Source organism: Andrographis paniculata, unplaced genomic scaffold (assembly GCF_009805555.1).
Source record: "Andrographis paniculata isolate CXL003 unplaced genomic scaffold, ASM980555v1 Contig54END, whole genome shotgun sequence".
Lineage (NCBI taxonomy): Eukaryota > Viridiplantae > Streptophyta > Magnoliopsida > Lamiales > Acanthaceae > Andrographis > Andrographis paniculata.
The window spans coordinates 1,050,170-1,077,612 of NW_026137589.1; the positions used below are offsets into that span (position 1 = coordinate 1,050,170).

The window sequence follows — 27,443 nt, forward strand, 5'->3', positions numbered from 1 at the left end:
GACTTCAAAGTCGAAACGGTTGGATTTTTACCGAGAAAATCAAGAAGCTTTAATCCAGCCGCCGCACTTCCCAACAAATCTGACTCTGAGATGACTCGGACCAGCCCCTTGCCGCTACTGGATGAGGCCATATGAAGTTCGGACCAAGGTACCATCGAAATTTCATACAAAAATATTAGGCTTCAGAGTTCAACAAATTTTTTACCCAAATATTTTTATGGTGGGCATTTGTTACTGCCTAATTTTCATGTCCGATGAAGAGCAGCGCCCAGCCTACAAAGAAGCTCAGTCCAGCCGGGAGGCCCACCACAAATGAGAGTTAGATTAGTCTAAAAGCCCACTCCGGATGAAAATAAATCTAATTTCGATACAGAAATATTAAAGGGAGTTGGAAAGTTGAAAAATAAGTGGGATTGAGTAGGGAGAGAAATGGAAAGTTGGTTTCTAAAATACGAAGGAGATGAGAGAATTGGAGAACAAAATAAATTCAAAGTATTTAAAAGGGGCAAATTATTGAGAAAAAGAGGAACACGGCCAGCACCATCACATTCCACATTTCATTTCTATGTATATATATTTTTTTATTCTTGTTTTTTTGCCAAATTATTTTCCTTCATCCATCTTACTTTCCTTTACAATTTCGTTTATGTTTGATTACATTTAATTGTTTTGCTCATTTGAATTCCAATTCCAATTTTGTTTCATTCAGCCGTCTTCTTCGTCCATTTAATTCAATTTCTTTTATTTTTCCATAATATTAAATCGGCAAGATTCATTTACTGTAAGCGATTCATCCGCATCTGTTTGCGCAACGATCTTTATTGCGAGACTAATCTTGATACTTTCTTTAGTAGGCCGGAGAATCCAATTCTGATCGATTTCGATTGGCCTAAATTTGTTGGGCCATCATCGATGAATTTCAACGAAAATAGTGTTATATGTATAATTTTATATATTATATTGTAATGTATACATATATTTATTGTGCTAAAAATTTATAATATATTCGTTATATGTTAAGTTTTCACGCTGTCAAAATATGAAGCATAAATCCAAATGCATGTCTAGAAATAAGTATTATGATGTAATTTGTCTTCATTTTTCTCATTTTTTTAAAAAGATTTTGATTTGAAATCAAACTAAATCAAAGTTTAAAAATAATTATAAAAAAAAATGAATTAAAAAAATATTTAATGTAAGGCTTACAACTAAAAAAATAAAGTATTTGATTTAATTATTTTTATTTTTATTTTTATTTTTTTCGAAAAAAAAAAAGGATGGGATGGAGGGGAGTAAGGGGAATGAGATATAGTGAGAAGCCAAACATAAAGGACAGAGATCATAATGCTTGCCAAACACATGAATATGAACCAAATATTCTTCCGCCGAAGTCCTGACTTGACTTGTAATAGAAATCCAAATTTCAAACTTCATAATTAAGGGAGGCATAGTACAGTATTAAATCTTTTTTATTGAATGAGCATGTTTACCAGATCCAAATTGTATTTCAATTTCTTAAATATAATATTGTAGTTGATAAAGTATTTTTTTTACCAGATCCAAATTGTATTTCAATTTCTTAAATATATTATAGTTGATAAAGTATTTTTTTTTTTTCCAGATTGAAGGAAATGCTCACAGACAACTTATTACATTACATGGTAATAACATATTTGTATCCTCGCCATCATATGATTCTGAGGCCTATACTATACTATACACATTTGAATAATGAATGAAGAAATGTAATAATGATAATATAAGAATTAAGCAACACAACAACTTAATTATGTGGAAGAATAAGAGACAGAGAGCATACGGAGAGCACCGGTTCTAGCGGTTCTAGCTCAAATCGACACGAGAGAGCTTGCCCAAGTATGTATGTATATGCGGCTGCTACAACTAGACAACACCTGCACAAAGACAAAATCCCGACAATCTGTTGTGTAAGATTAATAGTACAAGGGGCATGGACTTCCATTGCTTTGGCAAGAAAGAAACGTAGCGTACCACATCTAAAATGCCGAACAGATGTGCTTATTATGTGTGTTTGGAAGGTGTATACAGAAGAATTGCTGGATTAAGTTCCTGCAGGAGCCTCTGCGGACGTGCTCTGGAAATTTACAGTACTATTAGGAATGAATGCAGCAGCAAAGGTAAGGAAATAAATGAAGTATTAATAACGCATGTGTTTTTTAGTCGGAGAATTTGTACATGAGATGCAGATTTAGAAGAAATATCTTCACTATTCGAAGATTTGGCAGAGGAGTTCTTAGAAGGAGAAGCATTGGCGCCACCACCTTCAGCTCCAGTCAATTTAAGGAGTGGATCTTTTTTAAGATTGTCAGACTCGCCTTCAGCCATAGGCTTCACCTTCTGTATCAAAAGTATGTACAAGAAAGTCTACAGTAGTGAAAAGATTAATAGCAGTGCTGTGCATATAATAGTCGAGGATCTCCCACGTTACCTGGAAAATTTTGCCGAGGGTCTTCAACCCCTTGGCACGCATTCGAAGCTCTTCTTTCTTTGCACTGGGGTCTACCAGAACCTTAAAGCATAGATGCACCACCATCAAAAAAGTAATATAAGGAAAAGGAAAGTTCGTTATGCGAAGAAGATAAAGTCTCCTGACGAACCATGTGGCAAACGTGAGAGAGGGTTGTTTCTATATCAGCCACGTTCAGCTTCCATAGAGAGTCTATCATTAACTTCTTGTGGGATTGGATGTATTCTTCAAGCTCCGCCTCTGTGTAATTTCCTTCTGCGGTCAGCTGTCGCTTCATATCTTCTTGCAGCTGAATTAACGCAATTGCACCTATAATAACAGTAGGATTGTAATCGTCAGAAATAATTGCCTATCAAGAGAAATTTACCTTAGTTTCGATAAAAATTGTGCATTATGATAAGCCTTCGTGCAAGAAGCCTAATTGACATCGTCGAGAACATGAAAATTATAAGATTCTATAGGTACTATTTTCTTGCTCGTTCTCTTGAACAAAGGAAACAAAACTATCCTAAATGCAGTTGATTAGAATCCAATAATCAATTTGTAAGTACTTCAGTACTATTAAATCTAAGGTGTGCTAGGTTTGATGTGACATTGATCCATAGTCCATACCACACACATTGAGACAAAAAAAAAAAAATCAGAAAATTGGGTGACACACCAAACATAATTCTAACCTGTTGCAGCAGTTACTTGGGATTTAATGAAGTGTCCTTTATTCCTGAACCATTCTGCAACAAATGGCACACCCAAGTACATCACCTTCTTTCCGAGCTCTTTTGCAGCCTGCCTTGAATATATATAGCCAATGGTACTTAGCATATCCGCCCCATAAGCTGAGATAGAATATTTTAGTTTATAAGAGAAGAGAAATTCTAGAAGTAGCATGGTAGATAAACGACACTAATGAGGAGATGGACGTAACAATTTTCTGAACAAAAGAGGCAAGGGCAATCACTGTACAAGTATAGACTGCCAAGAAACATAGTTAACTGAACAATTTGTTGATAGATATTTTTATCCTTTAGTCACAGACTCACCACACCAAATAAGATCTAGTACACCTCCAACAAGCCACAAGGCTAAACTACTCTTTGTTTGTATAACAGTTTTCAGTAACTGCAAATATTCTAGAGAAATAACTTGGTGTTAACTCTTTCAGGAGAAGTTAGTCGGATAAACCATCGGGCTTTATCAGGACCATCAGCTTTGTACCACAGTTTTATTAGCAATTTCAAGTCAAATATTTCACCTATTTCCTTGGCAAAACTAACAAACAAATCATTTCTTAAAATGATTGGAAGCCCAACCTTTTCATAATTTAACAAGAACAAGCAATAGAAGAAGACAGACAATAGCCATTTTCCAGAAATAGCCTTGATTAAACAGTAAAATTTGCTATCAGTAGCTCAAAAGAATCAGATGAAAACCAAATATCTTACCAGCGCCTGAAAGTTTTGCCACTTCAGCCTCAGCTTGGCGAACATATTCTTCTTTATGTCCTTGAACATACAGATTAAGACGACCTTTCAGTATACCAGCCAACTTCTCTTCCCTCTCCTTCTGGATAGCCTAAAGTTGCAATAGAAACACTCTTTAGCAAAGAATAGTAAAAATAATGAGTCTTGTATGCACGCAGAATGTTAACCACGAGTTAACAAACATATTAAACACGTAGTAGCACCGTGGTTGCCATAACTGTGTGTATCAGCATGAAAACAAAAAATTACAGCACACCTGGTTTGTTTACCCAATGTCATCATCGACCCATGTATGAGGGACTAGTCTTGGCCTATTCACTAGATATGTTACTCACAAACAATACATGAATATCCCTACCAAATGCTATCAACAAGATAAGAAAAATGGTCTTCATCCTCCTTGCAACTACACTAGTGCACAGGAAATTTCGTTGTTTAAACTCAGTAACAATCACGGCAAACTAATCTAGTCTAACCAGGAAGTTAATCATATTACTTGTTATGCCACGTATGAATCTTCTTTTTCAAAATGATTTCTCCATGAAGGAATGCTACACAGAAAACCAAGGGAGTTGGGTGTGAAGACCTCTCTCACTTTACTGAAAGCATTCTCCCCCTCAACAACTCAAAAGGAGACAAAACGGCAAAGTGAGAGAGCATGTGAATTCTAGCCACAAACTCATGTACTCTCATCCTCACTACAGTACACAAATTATGCTCTATAAAGGTAGTACGTATCATTAGCACAATAGCAGGTCAACATCTTCAGCTTGCTTTAAACCCATAGTCCTATTCAGAAATAGACACCCTGGCCCACTTTTTCATATATATAAAATGTCTAGTACATTAAGGAATTTCTTTGGAGAATCAAGCAGCCTTTCTATATATATATCAAATGCTTCAAGTGTGAGAAAATAAGACATTACATATCTGAGTGTTAGAGCAAACCGCATAAAGAAGAGGCCAACTTCACTTGCATGGAAGAAGCAAAGCCTACACTCCTATAGTCAGAAATGGAGACGAAGGAGCTCAAGCAAGAACCTCAATTCAGCCACAACAAATCCACAGTTGACAACCTAGCTTTAGATTTCCCTTTGGATGATCGCAAAGAGTCGCCCATCCTCAAATTATTCCAGGGCAAGCACGCTTAACTCTAGAATTCTTTTAGTAGGGCTCTCGAACAAATGTTAACCCATTATGGAATTGAAAAGGATTCGTTTATACTGCAGTATGACAACAACTGTGCAATTAACATTTCAAAAAATCCAGCCCAGCATAGTGAACGAAGCACATAGAGATTCGATACCATTTTATTCAAGAGCTAGTGGAAGCTGAAGTGTGCAAATCGCTGCATATTGGAACTGATTTTCAGAGCGCTGATATCTTCACCAAAGCCTTGAATTCCGAACGATTTGAAAAATTGAGAAGGGAATTAGGTATGTATTTATACCTTAACTAATTCGATTTATTGAAGGAATTAGGTCCAATATTTATGGGATTTTATTTGGTTATATATTGGAATATTGGATATTTAAAAGAAATGAGAAAATTGTGGCTTGATTTTATTAGAATAGAAATATATAGGCTTTTATAGACTGTGCAGTCTACACACCTTGGGTAAAGGAATTGTTATTGACACTGCCCTCTCACATCTCACGCTCCTATTCTGATGGAGTGCAATAATAATGGCGTGTTAAGGGTTTGTTCATTTTTGTATTTCTATATTCAGAATCAGAGAGTGTTCTCTATCCCTATTTCTCTCAAACCCTAATTTTCAAAATCGTGAGAAGTTTTGTCTCAAAATTCAAAAATGGTGAAAACTCATTCGGGAGGTACATCTAAAGATGTTAAGCCAAAGATTTCATCGAAGAAGAAGGTTGAAGCTTCTAAGAAAACGAAGAAAGCAAACGAACCCATTCTGTTTTAGTCCTTGAAACCGTTGATGAACGTGGGAATATGGAGGAACAAGTTCGTGGTGTCGAGGATCGAACAGCTGCTGATGTTCATGCTGAAGAAACTATTTTCGTAACCTCAGGAGATTGCCCTGTATCTGAGGGATTTGAAGGGCAAGTTCAAGAAAGTGCTATTGTTGCCCAGATTGATCTTAACCAATAAGCAACAATGGAAACCGTAAATAAGGGTGCTCAAGATGAAGTTGATAGGATCATTGATTAAGTTGATAGGATCATTGATGAAGTTGTTGGGGAAGTTGTTGGTGAGCAACAAGGAAATGCATTGGAGATTGGCACTGGTGCCGATGGTGGTGCAGATATTGATGCAGCTGCAGAGGATGTCCCTGTTTCTGCTGAAATTCAAGGTGAACAGATTCCTGAAAATATGGCTGACGATGTACCTAAAAATGATGACCCAGAAGAGTCCCAACCCGCCGGTGCGGAAGGTGATCCAAATGAGACCGGTTATGCTGTTCATGCTGAGCATCAAGAGGAAACTGAAGTTTAAGTGAATGAAGCTAATGAGGAAGAGGAAGACCTTAATTCTATTCGTTTGTCGTCTGCTCTAGACCGTGTTCGAAAAATAAAGTTCGGTGGATCATCGAGAGCCAATCCCCTACCGGAGCCGTCTTGTCCATCGAAACGGAGACTTCAAAAGTCGAAGTCTCCCGTTGGTGTTCGCGAGAATAAAGCCCTTAATGAGACGTATTATTATGGCTCAGGCCGAAGGTATGCACTCGAAATCCTTGTGGTAGAACTTTATTGCTGAAGCTTTAGTTTACTCACAAAGCTTATTCCGAAATTGTCTTTTGAGCATTTTTTAAGAAACATTATTTGTTGTTTTGGGCTACTGGTCTTGACCGTTACTGTCCGAGATCAGTGAAGGATTTCTACGCTAATTTGAGTGGCAAAGTGTTGGATCCTACAACTCTTGGGTATCACAAAGCGTACATGCGTGGAAAGATTATAGAACTTAGCCCCGTGGTGCTCAATGCACTGTTGCTGCTACCTGCCAACGACGTCAATAAGCTGGCATCCGAATTACTTAAGGAGTCAACTAGAGAGATTGCACAGACAATTTCAGCTGGGAATGCAGTTACATTTGGCCGTTCTGGAGTAACTGTCGTGATGCTTACCATGAAGTGTCAATGTTTGTTTCGATTTTGTGAATGCAACGTGTACCGACGGTGAACACAGTGCCGTTAGTTCAAATATGGGTACTTTAATTTATGCTATTGATAAGAATTTTGAGTTGATTAACTTTGGTTTTTTGGTGATTAAGAAGATGATAGATTTCTGTTCGGATTCGAGAGTGAAGTGGACTTGATTGCCCTACCTGGGCGTGATAAGCTTGTATATCACTTCCTATGGAATTCACCCTGAGCCAGAAGAAGATATGTCTGCCATCCGATTGTTCCTGGATCAATCTAACCTGAAACAGCTCCACAATGATTTCTTAAATGGTGCCCCATTGGGTGCTGAAGGCAGACTTGCTCGTTGCAAATAATTGCCCCAAAATGTGATGAAGGAGCATATTGCCTTGTCTGCCACCTTGATTGAGCAAAAGAGAAGAGTTGCTCAGGCCTTCAGACTGTTGCCCCATTCTAGTGCCCCTGAAGAGGATATGGAGGATGATGATGATGTTGATGAGGAGGCGGACATCCCTTTTTGGCCATTGCTGCAATGCAAGGGGAGAGATGCAGCAGGAGGAGCGCTGGTTAAGGGGGAGTGCCTGTTGTTGCTAGTTTATGCTAATGTTTGCTGGTTTACGTTTCGCTTTTCCTGGTTTATGTTGACATTTTTACTGAACTGCTGGTGGTGTCTGTTGTCAAAACACCCACCTAATTTGTCCAAGTTGTCTGTGGCTTGTTTTATTGTTGGCCTCTAATAACTGCACTGAATTTCTTTGTCTCGTACCTGTATGTTCGAGGTGCGTGTGAGTGGTACTCTATCTTGATGCTTTGTATGCCTTGTTTCATTGCCAAAAAATAGGAGATTGTTATAGTATGCAAAAAGCCATAAACCCCTTTTTGCTGTTTTTGGCCATAAGCAGACATCAGTCAGGTTGTCGCAGCTGTTGTGTAACACAAATTGGGTAATTATACCACAAACAGGTAGCGTGACCACATACCACTTTTGGGCAGGTCAAACCTGCTGATCATTTAATGTATTGGGACAAATCGACTTGTCCCATGTAGAGGACGTGCAAGAGAAGACATTGGCATGCTGCATTCATCGTGCTAGGCATTTATTGCCTTGTACTCATTGTCCCAAGATTACACACAGTCAACCTTGTCTTCTTGTGTGCAAGTTTAGTGTTTTGTATGTATGGATGTGTTTCTGTGGATGATACACAAGAACTTACAGTGTATTTTTCACTCCACCTGATAGAGTGTTGAGAGGTTCATCCATGGAGGTTAAAAGTAACAGGAAAAAAGATTCTTGGAGTCGAAGCTGGACGAGATAACCATCCGATATGCAATCTTATTCTTAGCTTGGCCGCTAGTCTATTGGAGTCGTTATAAAGTAGTATAAACCAGTTCATGAGAGTTTGTAAAACTAAATGAAGCTTGGATAGAAGATAGGTTGGGTAATTTTGTATGGTGTAAACCAAGGGTCTGGTTTAGTTAGGACTCTTAGATTGGAATCCCCTAAACGTAGGTTAGAAAATCGAACTGGATAAACAAACCTTGTATGTTGTTTTCTTTGTTGCACTTATTCAGCCATGGATTTGCGCACGAATACACTGCAGTTTCAACCACGCAACTACGCTGTAAAGCTGTGTTTACGTCAAAACATTTCTCAGTTCCGCTATGCAAGTAACTCGGAGGAGTTAGACTTCTTATTCGATCGGCCTATCGATTTCTAACATTCTGCACCAATTTTTTCTTCGTTTGCAGTTCCTGATCCTCTTTTAGAGTCTGATGATTCTCCGCCCACACCTCCCGTAGCTCCAGAGTACCTGCCTATTGCTCTTCGAAAAGCTAAACGCCAGTTTGTCCATCCCATTGCCTCAGTTATTTCTAGTGACCATTTATCACATCGATCATGTTTGTTTGTTTCCACTCTTGACTTTATATCTATTCCTAAGTCTTTTTCCGAGGCCTTATCTCATGTTGGTTGGCGTGCTACTATGATTGATGAGATAAATGCACTGGACGCTTACGGCACATGGGGTGTGGTCCCTTTACCAGAAGGGAAACAATTGATTGGTTACAGGTTTGTCTATGCTGTTAAGTTTAACTCTCATGGTTCTATTGCTCGCCTTAAAGCGCGATTTGTGGCTAAAGATTATGCTCAAACTTACGGTGTGGACTATTCTGAGACTTTTTCTCCGGTAGATAAGTTGACTTATGTTCGTATCTTGATCTCTTTAGTTGTACGTCATGATTGGCCATTGTGGCAATTGGATGTAAAAAATGTTTTCCTTAATGACAATCTGGTCGAGGATTTTATATGGAGCAACCTCCGGGCTTTGTTGCTCAGGGGGAGTCGGAAAAAGTGTGTTGTTTGCAGAAGTCATTATATAGCCTAAAGCAGAGTCCTCGGGCATGGTTTGGCAAGTTTAGCCACGCGATAGAGGAATTTGAGATGATAAAGTGCAAATCAGATCATTTTGTGTTTTATCGTCATACCGATTCCGAATCAAATGATAAATTTTTGCCTAAAGACTTTGGTGAGCTACGATATTTTCTAGGAATCAAAGTATTCCAGAAAAAGAATGGTATATTTCTCTCTCAGCGGAAATATAATCTTTATTTGTAGACTAAAATGGGAAAGATTTGAGCTAAACCATCAAGTGCACCTATGACACCGAATCAAATATTTACAAATAAAGGAAAAACAGTTGAGGAGCCTGACCAGATATAGCTTACCCGTTTAGTATGGTAAGTCAGTTCATAAGTGCTTCTACAATCCAACATTGAGAGGCTTTGGAACAAATTTTGGGGTATTTGAAAGGTGCTCCAAGGCAAGGGTTATTGTACAAGAACTATAGGCACAACCACATTAAATGTTTTTTCTATGCTGATTGGGCAGGCTCTAAAGTTGATCGTAGGTCAACCTCTGGAGACTGTGTGTTTATAGATGGTAACTTGATTTCGTGGAAAATTAAAAACAGAATGTTATATCGAGATCAAATACAAAATCAAAGTATCGAGCGATGGCGCATTCCGTACGTGAGATTATATGGTTGAGTTTTCACATCTCAGTCAACACAATTATGGTAATGACAATCAAGCAGCTCTAAATCTTGTATTCCATGAGCAGACCAAACATATTGAAGTTGAGTGTTATTTTATTCAGGAGAAGATTCAAAGAGTGGTGGTCACATGTCATGTAATAAACGTGAGATCAAGTTGGAGATCTACTAACCAAACTTTACCTAGTCCTTGTCTTAAATATCTTTGCGACAAGTTTGGCAAGATCAATATCTATACTCCAACTTGAAGGGGAGTATATATATATTTATATATAGTGTTAGACATATTTATATATATTAGTTAGTATTTAATTATATTGTGGGTTTTGACCCAAAACAAATTAGGACTGTACATATATATAGATGTAATTTTATTGTATTTTTTAATTTAGTGAAATAAACTTAAGTTAACAGATAAAACATACTACAACTTATTTCTCTCTCATATTAAATGTTTCTCCCACACATGCTTACATCTTATTTTATATTATTTTCTAATCATGTCTCCTTTTTCATTAATTTCCCCCACTAATCCTCTTAAACACCGTATAAGGTTTATCTTGCTAAACAAACAATTCTTTAGGAGAAAGTACACTACATTAATTAAAAAGAGAAGAAACGGAGTTAAGACAAGCAAAAGCACAAACTGCCATATTATTCTCTACTCTTGGAATAATTAAATAAGCCACCAAATACAATTATTTATAGTGGTGTTATGTGTTTCGGGACAAGTTTTCAGGAGGATGATTGGACGTGCTAAAGTAAGGGATAACCTTTATTACCTTGAGATGCCAAGCCAAATGAACCTAGTCCAAAGTAAAGGTCTAATGTCAGGAACCCATCAATCCAATATGGAGAAAATTCATCTTTATTGTCGTTTAGGACATCCATCATCTAGGGTTTTTGAGCCCTTGTTTCCCATATTGTTTTTGGATTTAAACATTGAGGAATTTCATTCTGATGTGTGTGAACTTGTCAAACATAAGCGAATGCCTTTCCTCATTAGTAATAAACAAAGTTCTATTCATTTTCACCTCATTCATATTGATATCTAGGGTCCTACCATTTATAGTTCCTTTGTAGCACAATGGTTTATTTCTTGCATTGATGATTGTACCCGTATCACTTGGTTGTTCCTATTGAAGTCTAAGTAACAATGGTGAGAAATCAATTTGGGGTCTATGTCAAGAGATTTAGGTGTGACAATGTTTGGCATTATTTCAACCAAATACTCACTTCTTACTTTCAAAATAATGGGATTATTCATGAGTCATCTTGTGTAAATACTCCACAACAAAATGAAGTAGAAATAGAAAAGATGGTGACCTCCTCAAGAAGACTCAAGCAATGTTGTTTCAGAACATTGTACCTAAAACTTTTTGAGAAGTAGTTCTTACAGCCACGTATCTCATATATTGTTTCCCTTCTCGTGTCTCGCGCCATAAAAGTTCAATGGAAGTTCTCTAATTCTCTTATAGTGACTTAAGAGGCACATATGATCTTGTTCGAGTCTTTGGGTGTTTCTCATTTCTTCATATTCATGGTCCGGGAAAATTGGATCCTAGTACCCAAAATGTATCTTTGTATGGTACTCTTCCACTAAAAAAGATACAAAAGTTACTATCCTCCATCCAAGAAATTCTGTCTGAATAGATATCATATTCAATAAGAAGGAATCTTACTTTCCTATCTTCAGAGGGAGAACCTCACTTAGAGATAAAGATCAAGGAGGTTTCTTTCTAGATTCTCTTAATTTGTCCGCTAGTCTCGGTAGTCCTCCTTTGCCTAACCTCATTTGCCTGAAACTATTGAGTCTGCTCCTGTTATTGTTAGAATTCTTGATAAGGATAAGATATGCAAAGAAATACAAAATAAAGGGAATACAGATTGTCCCTAAACAATAGGAATCCAAAAGTCTAACCAAAGCCAGATGTCATAATTTCTTATTCAAACTCACAGGTAGAAGTTGATAATATTTCTTAATCTATTACCATGAACACAAGGTGAACCGGTTGTTGATGATGAATTGGATTTACCCTTTAATGTTAAAAAGAAACCTAGAGAGTATAGAAAAAGGCCCCTATATCCTCTTGATCACTACCTATCCTTAAAAAAATTTCACCATCTCACAAAACCTTTCTTGTTAACCTAAATACCAATCACTATCCTTACTAGTATGTCTGAAGCTATGTCTAATGAAAAATGGAAACAATGTATATAAAAAGGGGCATTGAGAAAGAACAAAACCTGGGAGTTGGTAGTCAAATACAAGACGGATAGGACGATTGAATGATATAAGGCTCTATTGGTAGCAAAAGGATATTCATAGACTTATGGGATTGACAATCTAGAGAATTTTGCTCGAGTTGCAAAAATGAATACAGTAATAGTATTGCTTGCACATGGTGCCAACTGTGGATGAGACTTGCAACAATTTGATGTTAAAAATTTTTTTTACATGGGGATCTAGAGAAAGAGATTTATATGGAGGTTCCACCGGGTTATGATAAGAATTTGGATGCTCACATTGTGTGTAAATTGAATAAGGACCTATATAGACTTGAGAAATTTCCTTGGGCAAGGTTGGAAAGATTTGCAAGGATTATGTTGGCAATATGGTATAAATAACCAAGGTGATTGTGAACTCGTATTTTCTTTCTTATTTTTCATTTGTGCAGATCACATATATATATATATATTATATACACATCATAATAGGAATGTCTAGAGCCTCTATTCAATACTCTAGAAGTTTCTAGGACATTCTATATTTTCTAGGACAATAAGTACGCTATACACCTACCATCATTATTATGCTACATATTCCAATACAGTTAACACTCCCCCTCAAGTTGGTGCATAGATATTAGTCATGCCCAACTTGATACACAAGTGATTAATTTGAGTCCAGTGTAGTGGTTTGGTGAAGAGGTCTGCTAGTTGATCCTCTGTCTGAACGAATTCTGTAGTAATTATGTATTGTTGTATCTTTTCTCGCACAAAGTGACAGTCGACTTCAATGTGTTTAGTGCGCTTATGGAAAACTGGATTAGAGGCGATGTGCATGGCGGCTTGGTTATCACAATAGAGCTTAGCGGGAATTGTAGCCTCCATTTTTATTTTCTTTTAAGAGTTGGATAATCCACGTTATTTCGCATATACCTTGGGCCATAGCTCGATATTCTGATTTTGCACTCGAGCGGGAAACCACACTTTGCTTTTTGCTTTTCCAGGAAATCAGATTCCCACCAACGAATACGCAGTAACCACATGTGGACCTTCGATATTCTTTAGAACCTGCCCAGTCAGCATCTGTTGACCACTCTATCCTCATATGTCCATGATTTTGGTGCAAGATCTCCCGACTTGGAGCCCCTTTTAAATAGCATAGAATGTGTCCCACAACCGCCCAAAGATCGTTAGTATGAGAAGACATGAACTGACTAATGACACTTATAGGGTATGCAATATCCGGCCAAGTGACTGTAAGGTAGTTTAATTTCCCAACTACCCTCATGTACCGTTCAGGGTCTTTCAATGGTTTTTCCTCCTTTATCAAGTGAGTGTTTGGAACCATGGGAGTATTGCAGGGTTTTGCGCCTAACATTCGTGTCTCAACCAGCAGATCTAATACATATTTTCGTTGAAAGATAAATTTCTTTATTGCTTCTAAAGACCTCTACTCCCAAGAAATTCTTCAATTTTCCCAAGTCTTTCGTTTGAACCTGACTCTGCAAATAATCTTTTAGTGATGCAATACCCATTGTACTGGAACCTTCTTCGAAGTTCATTGTCGGTTAGGTCAGCCTTCCCTTCAGAAAATGAAATTAATGTGTCCCAGTTTTCAATTTATCTTCATTCAATTGTGAATCATGTCAATTTGCTAAACATCATCGTGTCAGTTTAACTCCTAGGGAGAACAATCGTGTCCAAGGCCCTTTGATTCAGTTCATTTGGATGTTTGAGGTCCACGTCCCATATCTTCTAAACAAAGGTTTAAATATTTTGTTACATTTGTTGATGATTACTCTCGAATGACTACGATTTTCTTCATGCGTCATCTATCAGTGTTGTTTTCACATTTAAAAGGATTTTGTGCTGAAATTCACACCCAGTTTGGTCTTCAAGTTAAAATCCTACAAAGTGACAATGCTAAATAATATATGTCTGATTCATTCAAGTCCTTTATGAAACAAAATGGTACTACCTCCGTTCGGCTCTAAAGGTCTCATTTTTACTTTTTTAGTATTGATCTTTGAATATTAATTATTATATAAAAACATAGTACAAATTAAGAAAAAATGACAAAAATACTTCTATTAATATATTTTAAAACTATTATAATGACATTTGTGCAAAAAATTATACAAATATAAAGATATTTTTAATGTTAAGTACGATGACGCAAAAGGTAAATAGGACCCTTAGAGCAGGACGGAGGGAGTATTATACACCAGACTTCGTGTGTTGACACTCAAACCCAGAATGGTGTTTCCGAAAGAAAAAATAGTCATTCATTTGAAACAACCAGAGCTCTTCTATTTCACATGAGTGTCCCCTAGACTTTTTTGGGCTGATGTTGTCTCCACCGCTTGCTTCCTCATTAATCGGATGCCATCCGCTGTTCTTAATGGTCAATCACCCTCTCATATTCTCTTTCCTGACGAACTTTTTTATCCATTTCCTTAAAAAAATATGTAGTTGTACATGCTTTGTTGAGATACACGTCCATATGTTACTAAACTTGACCCAAAATCATTTAAATGTATCTTTCTGGGTTACCTTGCATTCAAAAAGGATACATGTGCTTTTGTCCGAGCCTTGGGAAATATATTGTGTTTGTAGATGTCCCGTTCCATGAGGACACCCCTTTCACACCATCCCTTGACCTTCGAGAATAGGGGCAGTCTCCCGACATCCTTATGTACACCGTCAAGACAACCACACCCAATCCTCCACCAGCCACACGGCTACCAATTCACCATGTCTACTCTCAACACAACAAAAGTCACCCTCCTGAGCTCCACACAAATCCAGCTCCAGCCTCTAACTCTTCCCTGGTGTCAACATCATCTTCGTCGCCAAATTTACAACACTAGATGACCTACCGATTGCTTTTCGTAAAGATACTTGCTCTTGCACCAACCCCATCTCTAATTTTATTTTCTATGATCAGTTTCTCCTTCTGCCTCTATTTTTGTCACATCACTTGATTCTATTATCCTTAGCAAATCTGTTCATGAAGCTCTTATACCATGTGAACCGGTATTCTCTCTCTTATTTTCCATCTGTGCAGATCACAAATATATATATTATATACATCATAACAGGAATTTCTAGAGTCTCTATTCAATACTCTACAAGTTTCTAGGACAATAAATACGTTATACACCTATCATTATTATGGTACATATTCCAATACAGTTAACAGTGATCATACAATGTTCATTTCAGCATTCTCCTTCAGAGGAGTCACAAACCTACTTGTTATGTTGATGACCAGTGATAACAGGAAATGATGATGAAAAGAACGAAGCATTGAGTCACTGTGGCGAAAGAATTTAAGATCAAAATATTAGAAAGGTTTAAGTATTTCTCTCGGATTGAGGTTGCTTATTCGAAACAAGGGATTTTTATCTCTTAGCAGAATTATATTACAAACCTTCTTAATGGACAGGCAAGACAACATGCAAACCAATGGCCATCCCTACGAATCCAAATTTCAAGTTTGGGACAACAGAAGATTATGTGGCAGTAGACTGGGAGATGTACCAGCAACTAATAGGGACTCGTATATCTTTCCTACACACGACCGAATATAGCATTTGTGGTAAGTAGGATCAATCAACTTATGCATAACCTGAAAAAGGTTCATTTGCAAGCAGCCCATAGAATACTTCAGCACCTTAAGGGACACCAAGAAAATGCATTTTATTCAAAAGAAATCTAGGTTTGATACTTAAGGCATACATTAACGACGGGATTGGGATCCGGAAAGTTGAACCAATTGCTAATACAAGATAAAAGCAATAAAATAATCAAACGATACCAATCATTTTTCCAAAGAACAATAAAATGGAATCAACTATTTGCTCAAAAGCCACTAGACTCATTTATTTCCAATATCAATAATAATGTCCTCCAAACCTAGACTTTTTAAATACTTATACTAAACCATGCTTGATAAAAACAAAATAAAACAACCTAAGAACTATGGAGCAAGCTCAACTCAAAATATAATATCTATTAGAAAAGCAAATAAATAAAATCTAAACCCACAAAGAGTAAGCCTAAGCCCATCCCCGTCGTTGATATACAAACAACGGTTGAGGCTCCATTGTTTATTTAATCTTAATTTCATATTCTTTTCGATCTTGCAATCTATCATTATCTTAATGATTTATAATACGTAAATGATACGAAGTGGAAATATGAATCTTATTGAATAAAGAAAATGAACAACAATAGAATTTCTTCCGTTCAAGCGTAAACTCTATTGTATAGTGAGTTTAAGAACAAATTCCGTTCGCTCTAATACCATGTTGCAAAGACTAAAGAAGAAGGAGAATAGATTATTATATTAATTATCTTAATGATTTATAATAACTAATACAAAAAGGAAATATAAATATTTATTGAACAAAAAAAATGACAAACAACAAAATATCTTTCATCCAACCGTAAGATTGATTCCCAAAACTCTAAATGATCTCTTGGACTTCTCACTTAGTATATCTAAAGACTTCCCTTATCAATCCCTAGCACGCCAATAATCTTATTTAAATAATTAGACCCAATAATATAATGAAATATGAAACCTAGTAGACTTAAATAACTAAAGTGTTGCTATCAACAAAAAATCGGTTGCTTCCTCTCAAACCTGCCATGAGTATACGACAATGGTCGTTCCTTATTACATCTCCATGACTCATCAGTATCAATAACACGTATTTATAGGACATAACTCTAAGATTTTGAATAGAAAAATCAAATGAAGAATAAGCTTAATTTTATTAAAATATGTCATCTTCTTACATACAAGGATAGGAAGACTTATATACAAAAAATCTTAATATAAAAATAAAGAAACTATCTTATATCTTATTCCATGAATCATGGGATCATCTTCTATCTTATTCCATGAATCGTAGGATCACTAGATGTACAAAGGAAATAAGATATTTGTTTCCTAAAATAAATTGATTCACATATTTTTCCACACCCCCTCTCAAGCTGGTGAATAGATATTTTCCATTCCCACCATATAGAGCCTTCTTCAATTTACACATGGTGTAAGCATCCAAGTTCTTATCATAACCCGGTGGAACCTCCGTATAAATATCTTCCTCTAGATCCCCATGTAAGAATGCATTTTTAACATTAAATTGTTGCAGGTCCCATTCATAGTTGGCAGCAAGTGGAAACAAGACTCTTATTGTATTCAATTTTGCAACATGAGCAAAAGTCTCTAGATAATCAATCCCATAAGTCTGTGTGTATCCTTTCGCCACCAATCGCGTCTTATATCGTTCAATTGTCTCATCCACCATGTATTTGACCGTATACACCCATTTACAACCCACAACTTTTTTTCCACTAAGTAGTCTTACCAACTCCCAGGTTTTGTTCTTTTTCAATGCTTCCATTTCTATATCCATAGCTTGTTTCCATTTCGCATTAGACATAGCTTGAGAAACATTAGTAGGGATAGTGATGGTGTTTATGTTAGAAAGAAAGGTTCTGTGAGGTGGTGAAAATTTCTTGAAAGATACTTATTGTGCTAGAGGATACAAAGGCCTGTTTCTACACTCTCTAGGTTTCTTTCTAACAGCAATGGGTAAATTCAATTCATCATCAACAGCTGGTTCACCTTGTGATTCAGTCATGGTAATGGATTGAGAAATATTATTAACTTCAACATGTGAGTTCGGATCAGAATTTATTACCTCAGTTACTGGCTCCGGGTTAGACTTTTGGAACCTGCTAGTTTTGGGACAGCCTTTATTCCCTTCCTTTTGTATTTCTTTGCACACCTCTTCGTCAAGTTTTTTAGCAATATCAGGAGCAATAGGAGCAGACAAAGGAGCAGCATCAGCAGGAGCAGACAAAGGATTAGCAGTAGGAGCACATTGAGGCAAAGGAACATGAGGAGGAGTAGTAGGAGCAGGTTCAGGTTCAGGCAAAAAAGGACTACTATCGGGACTAGTGGACAGATTAAGAGGATATAGAAAGAAACCCTTTTGGTCTTTATCTTCCTGAGATGGGTTCTCCCCCTGTAGATAAGATCTAGTAAAGTAAGATTCATTCTCATTGAATGTGACATCTATTGACACAAAGAATTTTTTGAGTGGAAGACTACCCCACAAAGATACATTTTTGGGCTCTAGGATCTAATTTCCCCCTGTTTGGACCATGTATATGAACAAAAGACACACACCTAAAGACTCTAGGAACAAGATTATTTGTGGTTCTTAAGTTGGGATAAAAGGATGAGAGAAGTTCCATTAGACTTTTGTGGTGCAAGACACGAGAAGGCAAATGATTTATGAGATGTGTGGCTATAAGAACTGCTTCTCCCCAAAAGGTTTTAGGTACACCATTTTGAAACAACATTTCTCGAGTCTTCTCAATGAGGTCACCATATTTTCTCTATGATACTCCATTTTGTTATGGAGTATACACACGAGATGACTCATGAATAATCCCCATTATTTTGAAAGTAATGAGTGAGGACTTGGTTGAAATAATCCTTAGCATTGTCAGACCTAAATCTCTTGAAATGGACCCCAATCTGATTTTTGACCATTGAGCGAAAATTTGGTAGAACAGTACTAACATCAAACTTGGACTTCAAGAGGAATAACCAAGTTACACGGCTACAATCATCAATGAAAGAAAAAAACCATCGATCTCCAGAGACTCTAGGAATAGTAGAAGGACCCTATATATCAGTATGAATGAGGTGAAAATGAACAAAATTTCTTTTATTACTAATGGGGAAAGGCACTCGCTTATGTTTGGCAAGTTCACACACATCACAATGAAATCCTTTAAACACTTAAATCCGAAAACAAAGTGGGAAACAAGACCTTAACAACCTTAAATGATGGATGTCCTAAACGACAATAGTAAAGATAATTTTCTCTTTATTGGATAAACGGCTTTCTGACATTAGACCCTTACTATTTACCAGGCTCAACTGTCTTGGCATCTCAAGGTAATAAAGGTTGTCCCGTACTTTAGCACGTCCAATCGTCCTCCCCTAACCTTGTCCTGAAATACACAACAGCCACTATAAAAAACCACATTGCATGATAGATCTTGGGTAAGCTTTTGTATACAAACAAGATTGGTGGATAATTTGGGAACATGAAGGACATTTTTAAGGGTCATCGTAGGGTTTATTAGAACATCTCCTACTCCTGCAATAGTTGTTAGAGATCCACAAGTTGTGGCTATTTTTCGGCTACTAGGATATGGGGCATAGGTTGAAAAGAATTTAGATGAGTGGGTCAGATGATCGGTGGCTCCAGAATCCATGATCCGAGAATTGGTAAATAGTGTGTTTGAAGCATTTAATTTAATGGAAAAAGAAAACGTACCAGAATATACCAATGAACAAGTACCTGAAGGCTTCTCAAGACGGTTGATTAAAGACCTTAATCTCTCAATTTCCTCCCAATTAAGGCCACTCAGCTCTTCACTTTGTGGTGCAGCAGCGATGTGTACTTGTCCAACACGGCTTAGGTCTGACATATTATAACTTTCAGTCTCCGGTGATTATGACTAATAAGCTTTGAGAAATAGTCCAGAAAACTCATAAATTAAGGCCGGTCGAACGGAGGAAAGAAGACTTAGTGGAATCAAGAAAGAAATGCTCTGATACCTGTCAAGGAATAGCTGAGTTATAATGTTGTTGAGATATTTTAGATATTTAATTTTAGATTTGTTAGATTTAGATTTAGATTTGGTCATATCCATTAGATTACATTATTTAGATTTGAGTCTATCGAGTTTGTTTTTAGGTTGCCTATATATAGGCCCCTTATTTTGATTATCAAAAAAGTAAATTTTAGAGTTTCCGCAAAATATTTTAACATGGTATCAGAGCTCTAGGAATTTTTTCTTGGGTTTTGTAGTCTTCTTCAAGCAGCCTTCATCGCTGTGTTTTGTTCTGGCCTTAATTGCTGTGAATTTTTCTTCTTCACTAAGTCATGTCTGAAACCATCTCCAACCCTTTCGAAGAATTTAACTGTATTCAGAAAATTGGAGAACTGTAGAACATCCGGGCATCCAATAGGTTCAATGGGAAAAACTATCTCAAATGGTCCCAAATTGTCCGTACATACCTCAAGGGCAAAGGGAGGCTTAGTCACCTCCTTGGAACCGGACCAGAAAAAAGGGATCCAACATTTGAAGCATGGGATGAGGAGGATTCTATGATTATGTCCTGGCTATGGGATTCAATGGACCCAACAATCAGTGACACTTGTATGTTCTTAAATACTGCAAAGGAAATCTGGGACTATATCAACCGTACATACTCAAAGGCCCGTGATGCTGCCCTTGTGTATGAAATCAAAGAAAAAACCGGAGCCACCAAGCAAGGAGACAAATATGTCACAGATTATGCAACTCTATTGCAAAATCTTTGGCAGGAATTGGATCACTACCGGGTAATTAAGATGAAATGCCCTGATGATGCTGCCACTTTGAAGAAGTTCATTGAGAATGATCGGATATATGATTTTTTGGCAGGATTGAATTCTGAATATGATCAAGTTAGGATCCAAATCCTCGGCAAGGAGGATACACCATCTCTAGAAGAGACAATCTCATTAATCCGAGCAGAAGAAAGTCGGAGGAGTGTCATGCTAGAACCACATACTATGGATGGGTCAGCCTTAGCAGCAAAAACAAATCAGGAGAAGACGAAGAATGATATGTCTAAACACTTTGGTAGAGATAACCAAGGGAAAGAAAATAAAGACAATCTTTGGTGTACTTATTGCAAGAAACCCAGGCATACAAGGGAGAAGTGTTGGAAGCTGAACGGTAAACCTCCAAGCCGAGAGTGGGGCTACCGTGGGGGGCAGCAGTAAAGGCCTCACGCGCATATGGCAGAACAGCCCAATATTGAGGAAAATCCAGCAATAGGGGGGTTCAATAGTGAAGAAATTGAAAGATTGAGAAGTTTGTTGGGGTCTCTTAAGAAGCCTTCTGGAACATGTTCAATGGCTCTTTCAGGTAAATCTGTATGCACGAATGTCTTAGACAAATTATGTACCAACTCTTGGATCATGGACTCCGGTGCCACAGACCATATGACCCCCACATCTCAATTCTTCCACACATATACCCCATGTCCAAGTAATAGAAAAATTGTTGTGGCCAATGGTTCCTTAGCCACTGTTGCAGGGATTGGAGATATACATATCACACCTAGCCTTATCCTTAAAAATGTCCTCCATGTGCCCAAACTGTCAACAAGCCTTGTTTCCATTCAAAAGTTGACTCATGATCTTAAATGCTATGCTGTTTTTTGCTCTTCTTATTGTGTTTTTCAAGACCAGGACTCGGGGAGGAGGATTGGACTTGCTAAGGAAAGGAACGGTCTTTACCATCTTGAACCATCTAAAAAACCTAAGAGTAACTTGCCTTCTTCTTTCCTTAGTTCCTCGAATAAAGATGCCATTTGGCTATATCACCTACGTCTTGGTCATCCTTCTTTTAGGATTTTAAAAATAATGTTTCCTCATTTGTTCCAAGGATTAGATATTTTTGAATTTCATTGTGACATCTGTGAATTGGCAAAACATATCCGTGCATTTTTTCCTATTAGCAATAAGAGAAGTTCTCATCCTTTTCAGTTGATTCATAGTGACATATGGGGTCCTTCCACTATACCTAATGTTTCTGGGGCTCGTTGGTTTATGTCCTTAATTGATGATTGCACTCGGGTCACATGGCTTTTTCTTCTTAAACAAAAATCTGATGTTAGCACTGTTATACCTAATTTTCATTTAATGGTTCAAAATCAATTTGGTGTCAAAATAAAAAGCTTTAGGACAGACAATGCTAGAGATTATTTCAATCAGATTCTGTCACCTTACTTTCAATCACAGGGGATTATCCATGATTCATCATGTGTGGAGACACCCCAACAAAATGGGGTAGCTGAAAGAAAGAATAGGCATTTACTCAACACCACCCGAGCCTTACTGTTTCAAGGGAATGTTCCTAAGTCCTATTGGGGAGAAGCCGTTCTTACTGCCACATATATGATAAATAGACTTCCCTCCCATGTGTTAGAAAACAAAAGCCCCATAGAGGCCCTTCATAGTTTTTACCCTCACTTCAGAACCTCAAATGGCCTCACTCCTAGGGTATTTGGGTGTACCGACTTTGTTCATGTCCACAAACAACATAGGAAAACTAGACCCTAGAGCCATCAAATGTGTTTTCCTCGGTTACTCATCCACTCAAAAGGGATACAAATGTTACAACCTCTTGACCAAAAAATTTTACATCTCTGCGGATGTCACTTTCACAGAAAATAGACCTTTTTTCAAGTCCTCTCTTCAGGGAGAGATTTCAATGATGGAAGATAGTACTTGTGAGTCTTTCGAACCACTTAAAACCCTTGACCTTCCGCATGTGCCACCCCGCAGTCACTCAGAACAAAACCCTCCTCATGTTCCGGTTGAACCTAAGTCCTCTGAACCAGTCACATCTGAGTCACCCAATCCTGTCACTGAACCCATATCATCTCCTTCTCCAACCAGCATCACTCACAATTTTCCAAAGTTTCCTCAGGTGTATTCAAGGAGAAAGACCGTTCCTGAACTGACACAAGTCCAAGAATCCAATCCAAATTCTGAAAAAGAAATTACGGTAAGATCAGATCCACATTTACATTTACACACACAATCTGTTGATAAGTCCACTGATTCAACTATTGTTCTGGATCTTCCCATTGCTGTTAGAAAAGAAACCAGAGAATGCACTAAACAACCACTCTATCCTCTATCTCACTATGTCTCTTTTAAGCGCCTATCGCCAGCCCAAAAGGGATTCATTATGAGTTTGAACACCATTGTCATCCCTCACAATGTGTCTGAGGCATTGTCAAAAAGAGAATGGAGGGATGCTACGAGAGAAGAGATGAATGCATTAGAAAAGAATAAAACATGGGAGATTGTTGATAAACCAAAGGGAAAAAACATTGTTGATTGCAAATGGATTTTTACATTGAAGTACAAGGCTGATGGATCCCTTGAAAGATATAAAGCAAGGTTAGTAGCCAAAGGATACACTCAAACTTATGGAGTGGATTATCAAGAAACATTTGCTCCAGTTGCAAAAATGAACACAGTAAGAATTTTGTTATCATTGGCTGCTCACTTTAATTGGCAACTGCTACAATATGATGTTAAGAACGCATTCCTCCATGGTGACTTAAATGAGGAAATCTACATGAACAGTGTGCAAACTGAAAAAAGCCCTTTATGGGTTAAAACAATCTCCCAGAGCATGGTTTGACAGATTTGCAAAAGTCATGAAGGAATTTGGGTACAAACAAAGCCAAGGTGACCACACGCTTTTCATTAAGCATTCAGCTGTAAGGGGAGTGACTGCTCTTTTAGTCTATGTGGACGACACCATAATGACTGGAAATGATGAAAAAGAGAAGCATGAATTAAAGTTGAGACTAATGAAAGAATTTGAAATAAAAGAACTAGGGAAATTAAAGTATTTCCTCGGTATTGAGGTGGCATATTCTAGACAAGGGATCTTCATATCTCAACAAAAGTACGTACTTGATTTATTGGCAAAAACAAGGAAGATTGGGTGTAAGCCGATTTCTACTCCAATAGATCCAAACTATGAATTGGGAGAAGCTAAAGAAGAACCAACTGTGGATAAAAGAATGTACCAGAGGTTGGTTGGTAGACTTATATACCTTGCTCACACTCGACCAGACATAGCATATTCTGTAAGTTTGATCAGCCAATTCATGCATGATCCAAGAGAACCTCATCTTCAAGCTGCTTACAGGGTACTGCACTACTTGAAAGGCAATCCAGGGAAAGGAATCTTGTTCAAAAGGAATGACACTCTTACTCTGGAAGCCTACACTGATGCTGACTATGCTGGCTCCCTAGTGGATAGAAGATCAACTACAGGGTATTGTACTTTTCTTGGAGGTAACCTAGTGACATGGAGGAGCAAGAAGCAGAATGTAGTGGCAAGGTCATCAGCAGAATCAGAATTTAGAGCAATTGCTCAAGGATTATGCGAATTACTTTGGCTGAGGATCATTTTGGATGATTTGAGAGTCAAATGGGAGGGTCCTATGAAGCTTTACTGTGACAATAAGTCAGCTATTAATATAGCTCATAATTCTATACAACATGATAGGGCAAAGCATATTGAAATTTATAGACATTTCATCAAAGAAAAACTGGAGGAAGGGTTAGTATGTATGTCCTATGTTCCATCAGAGAGACAATTAGCCGATGTTCTAACAATGGGACTGAACAGTTCGAGTTTCCATGATCTTGTATCCAAGCTGGGAATGGAAGACATCTATTCCTCAGCTTGAGGGGGAGTGTCAAAGAATAGCTGAGTTATAATGTTGTTGAAATATTTTAGATATTTAATTTTAGATTTGTTAGATTTAGATTTAGATTTGGTCATATCCATTAGATTACATTATTTAGATTTGAGTCTATCGAATTTGTTTTTAGGTTGCCTATATATAGGCCCCTTATTTTGATTATCAAAAAAGTAAGCTTTAGAGTTTCCGCAAAATATTTTAACAATACCATCTAAGATTTTGAATAGAAAAATCAAATGAAGAAGAAGTTTAATTCTATCAAAATACGTCTTCTTACATACAAGGATAGAAAGACATATACAAAAAATCCTAATAAAAAAAGAAGGAAACTATCCTATATCTTATTCCATGAATCACCGGATCATCCTCTATCTTATCCCATGAATCATGGGATCACTAGATGTACAAAGGAAACAAGATATTTGTTTCCTAAAATAAATTAATCCACATATTTTTCCACAATAACTTTTACCTACTGTCTAGTAACTTAGATACCTAGTAACTCACAGCTCTAGTAAATCACAAGCCTACCTAACACTAATTAGAATCCAAAATAAACAAAAATACACTACTGCACAAAATAATATTGCTTTAACCAAATAATGGAGTCACCAAGGAACAAACAAAAATGAAGATAGAACCTGTAAAAATTTCTCCAAAACTTAAGTGGGATATAAGCTCATCTATACACAACAAACTTTTAAATAGAAGAGATGTAGTATGGACCTCTACTTTCTGACTCCACCTTCTATTTTCCCACTTTTTCTCTAAAGTTATTTGCTTTAGTAAGGTAAAAAAAAGAACATATAATCCAATTAACACTGCTCAATTAAAATTTTTAGTTTCACTATAAAATTTGTAACAATATGGGGTCCCATCGATATCACTAGTAACATCTTTAATCATACATCTAATGGCTGATAGAACTACAAACAAATCTGCAAAGCTTCATCGCATCCAGTTGTACGAAATGACACTTGATCAGTGCGAAACATAGGCATATTGAAATGAATACGCACACCATGACATTAAAATATGAATGTATCATTGAACATGCCTATTTTTATATTTGTAGGTTTATTTTATAATTTTTCCTTTCAGTTTTATTGTAAAATTCCGTGCGCTGAAAATTCAAATGTTATCCTAAATTTTTTACTATTATTTTTAATTTGGGATGTTCCAAAAATTTTACAAATTATTTTTATTTACACATATTTTCCTCTTTTAAATACAATTTCTAAAATCATTCCAAACAAAAAATAAAGACAAATTTGTCGAAATAATATCAAAATTATACCATCCAAAAAAATCATGCAAGAAAGTAAAATAAGCAATAGAAATGGGATGAAGAAGGTTATATGGTTAAGATAATTAATCAATATACATTTAGATTATCATAAAAGATTATATAACCCTACATAACAAATAATTTACACAACCATTGGACATATGTGTCATGGGGACGTGAGCATAAAGGAAGTGGTGCGGAGAAAATGAATCAGATAAGCCCTAACATGGAGCATAACTCATTTTAACCTCTATCCATGAGAGAACATTGGCTTGTTTAACAACTTGGTCAAAGTACAATTTAAACTAAATGGGCGTATTCAATGACATACCATGTCAACATGCCATCTTTTTTACTGACATGTTCACTGAGATTAAGCAATGCGTTGGACAACCAGATGCCAAAGAGAAAATTCTCCGAAAACATCAACATTTGCTATCATTTTTTGGGCATATAGGACTAAAAGTGTTAAAGGAAAATGTCAATAGAACCATGTGTTACAAATTTTATCATGGGACTAAAAGTGTTAATGCATGATGTTAGTGGAACTAGTATGATTTTCTCCCTCTTATTGACATCGCATATAAATTATCACAAACTTAAGAGGTAATGCGGTAACCACTTAAGTATAATAGACTAGAAAACATCAGATTTAGCTATTTGGCTATAGTGTATTCCTTACTCTACAATTCTCTCATATTATTTCTCTGTTTTCTTTGTTATCAATAAAATTACTTTACTCTTCAAAAAAAAAAAAAGAAAACATCAGATATATTTACCCGCAGTTTTTCTTGCAACTTTTTAGAATCAAACCCTTCACCCTCGGGAGAAATATCCAAAGACGCCATAGATGCCATGGCAAGTTGGCCAATATATTCCTCAAAAAGTTCACTTCCAAAAAGCATGGCAAAAATTGCAGCAGGATCTATAATTGCCTCTCTGAAATAATAAGTAAAATAAGTAAATTCAGCAACATCAAGAAACATACATACATATCTAAAAGACAATTATATAATTTCATGACAAGGTAGAGGTTAAAACATTTGTATACAGCAAAATGAACTAACGTTTTAATTCCTGACTTTCCATAAGCATCATAAGCTTGTCTTTGTGATGGATCACTCAGCACTTGGTAGGCCTCACCCAACATCTGATACAAAAGAGAAGTTGCTTTACTGAAAAAGAAAAGGTAGGTAGAATTCAAGCCCAAATATATCATAACAGTTAGCAGATACACATTGATTTTGATTAGCAAGTTTTTATTGAACCTTCAAATAAATAATAATTGCTAGTTTCGTAATAGATGGAATGGATTTTGGAAAGCCTGGGCCAGCTGTGGGCATGTTCTCATTATCCAATTTAAATCTATTGGTGTTGGTGACTCATACGATAAAA

General features: G+C 36.8%; 2 protein-coding genes across 2 annotated transcripts; one reads left to right on the forward strand and one right to left on the reverse strand.

Moving 5' to 3' along the window:
* Nucleotides 1-1,640: 1,640 nt before the first annotated feature.
* On the reverse strand, nt 1,641-27,181 carry LOC127256004 (chaperone protein dnaJ 10-like). The gene is made up of 9 exons (XM_051281831.1): nt 27,116-27,181; nt 26,828-26,987; nt 3,949-4,078; nt 3,184-3,342; nt 2,637-2,815; nt 2,468-2,548; nt 2,215-2,376; nt 2,011-2,113; nt 1,641-1,913 (listed from the first exon to the last, which is right to left on the reverse strand). The coding sequence occupies exons 2-8, from the start codon at nt 26,951-26,953 to the stop codon at nt 2,081-2,083; spliced, it is 870 nt and encodes a 289-aa protein (XP_051137788.1). The 5' UTR covers nt 26,954-26,987; nt 27,116-27,181; the 3' UTR covers nt 1,641-1,913; nt 2,011-2,080.
* On the forward strand, nt 5,617-7,979 carry LOC127256005 (uncharacterized). The gene is made up of 2 exons (XM_051281833.1): nt 5,617-6,668; nt 6,820-7,979. Exons 1-2 carry the CDS (start codon nt 6,638-6,640, stop codon nt 7,128-7,130), a joined length of 342 nt encoding a protein of 113 aa, XP_051137790.1. The 5' UTR covers nt 5,617-6,637; the 3' UTR covers nt 7,131-7,979.
* Nucleotides 27,182-27,443: the final 262 nt, after the last annotated feature.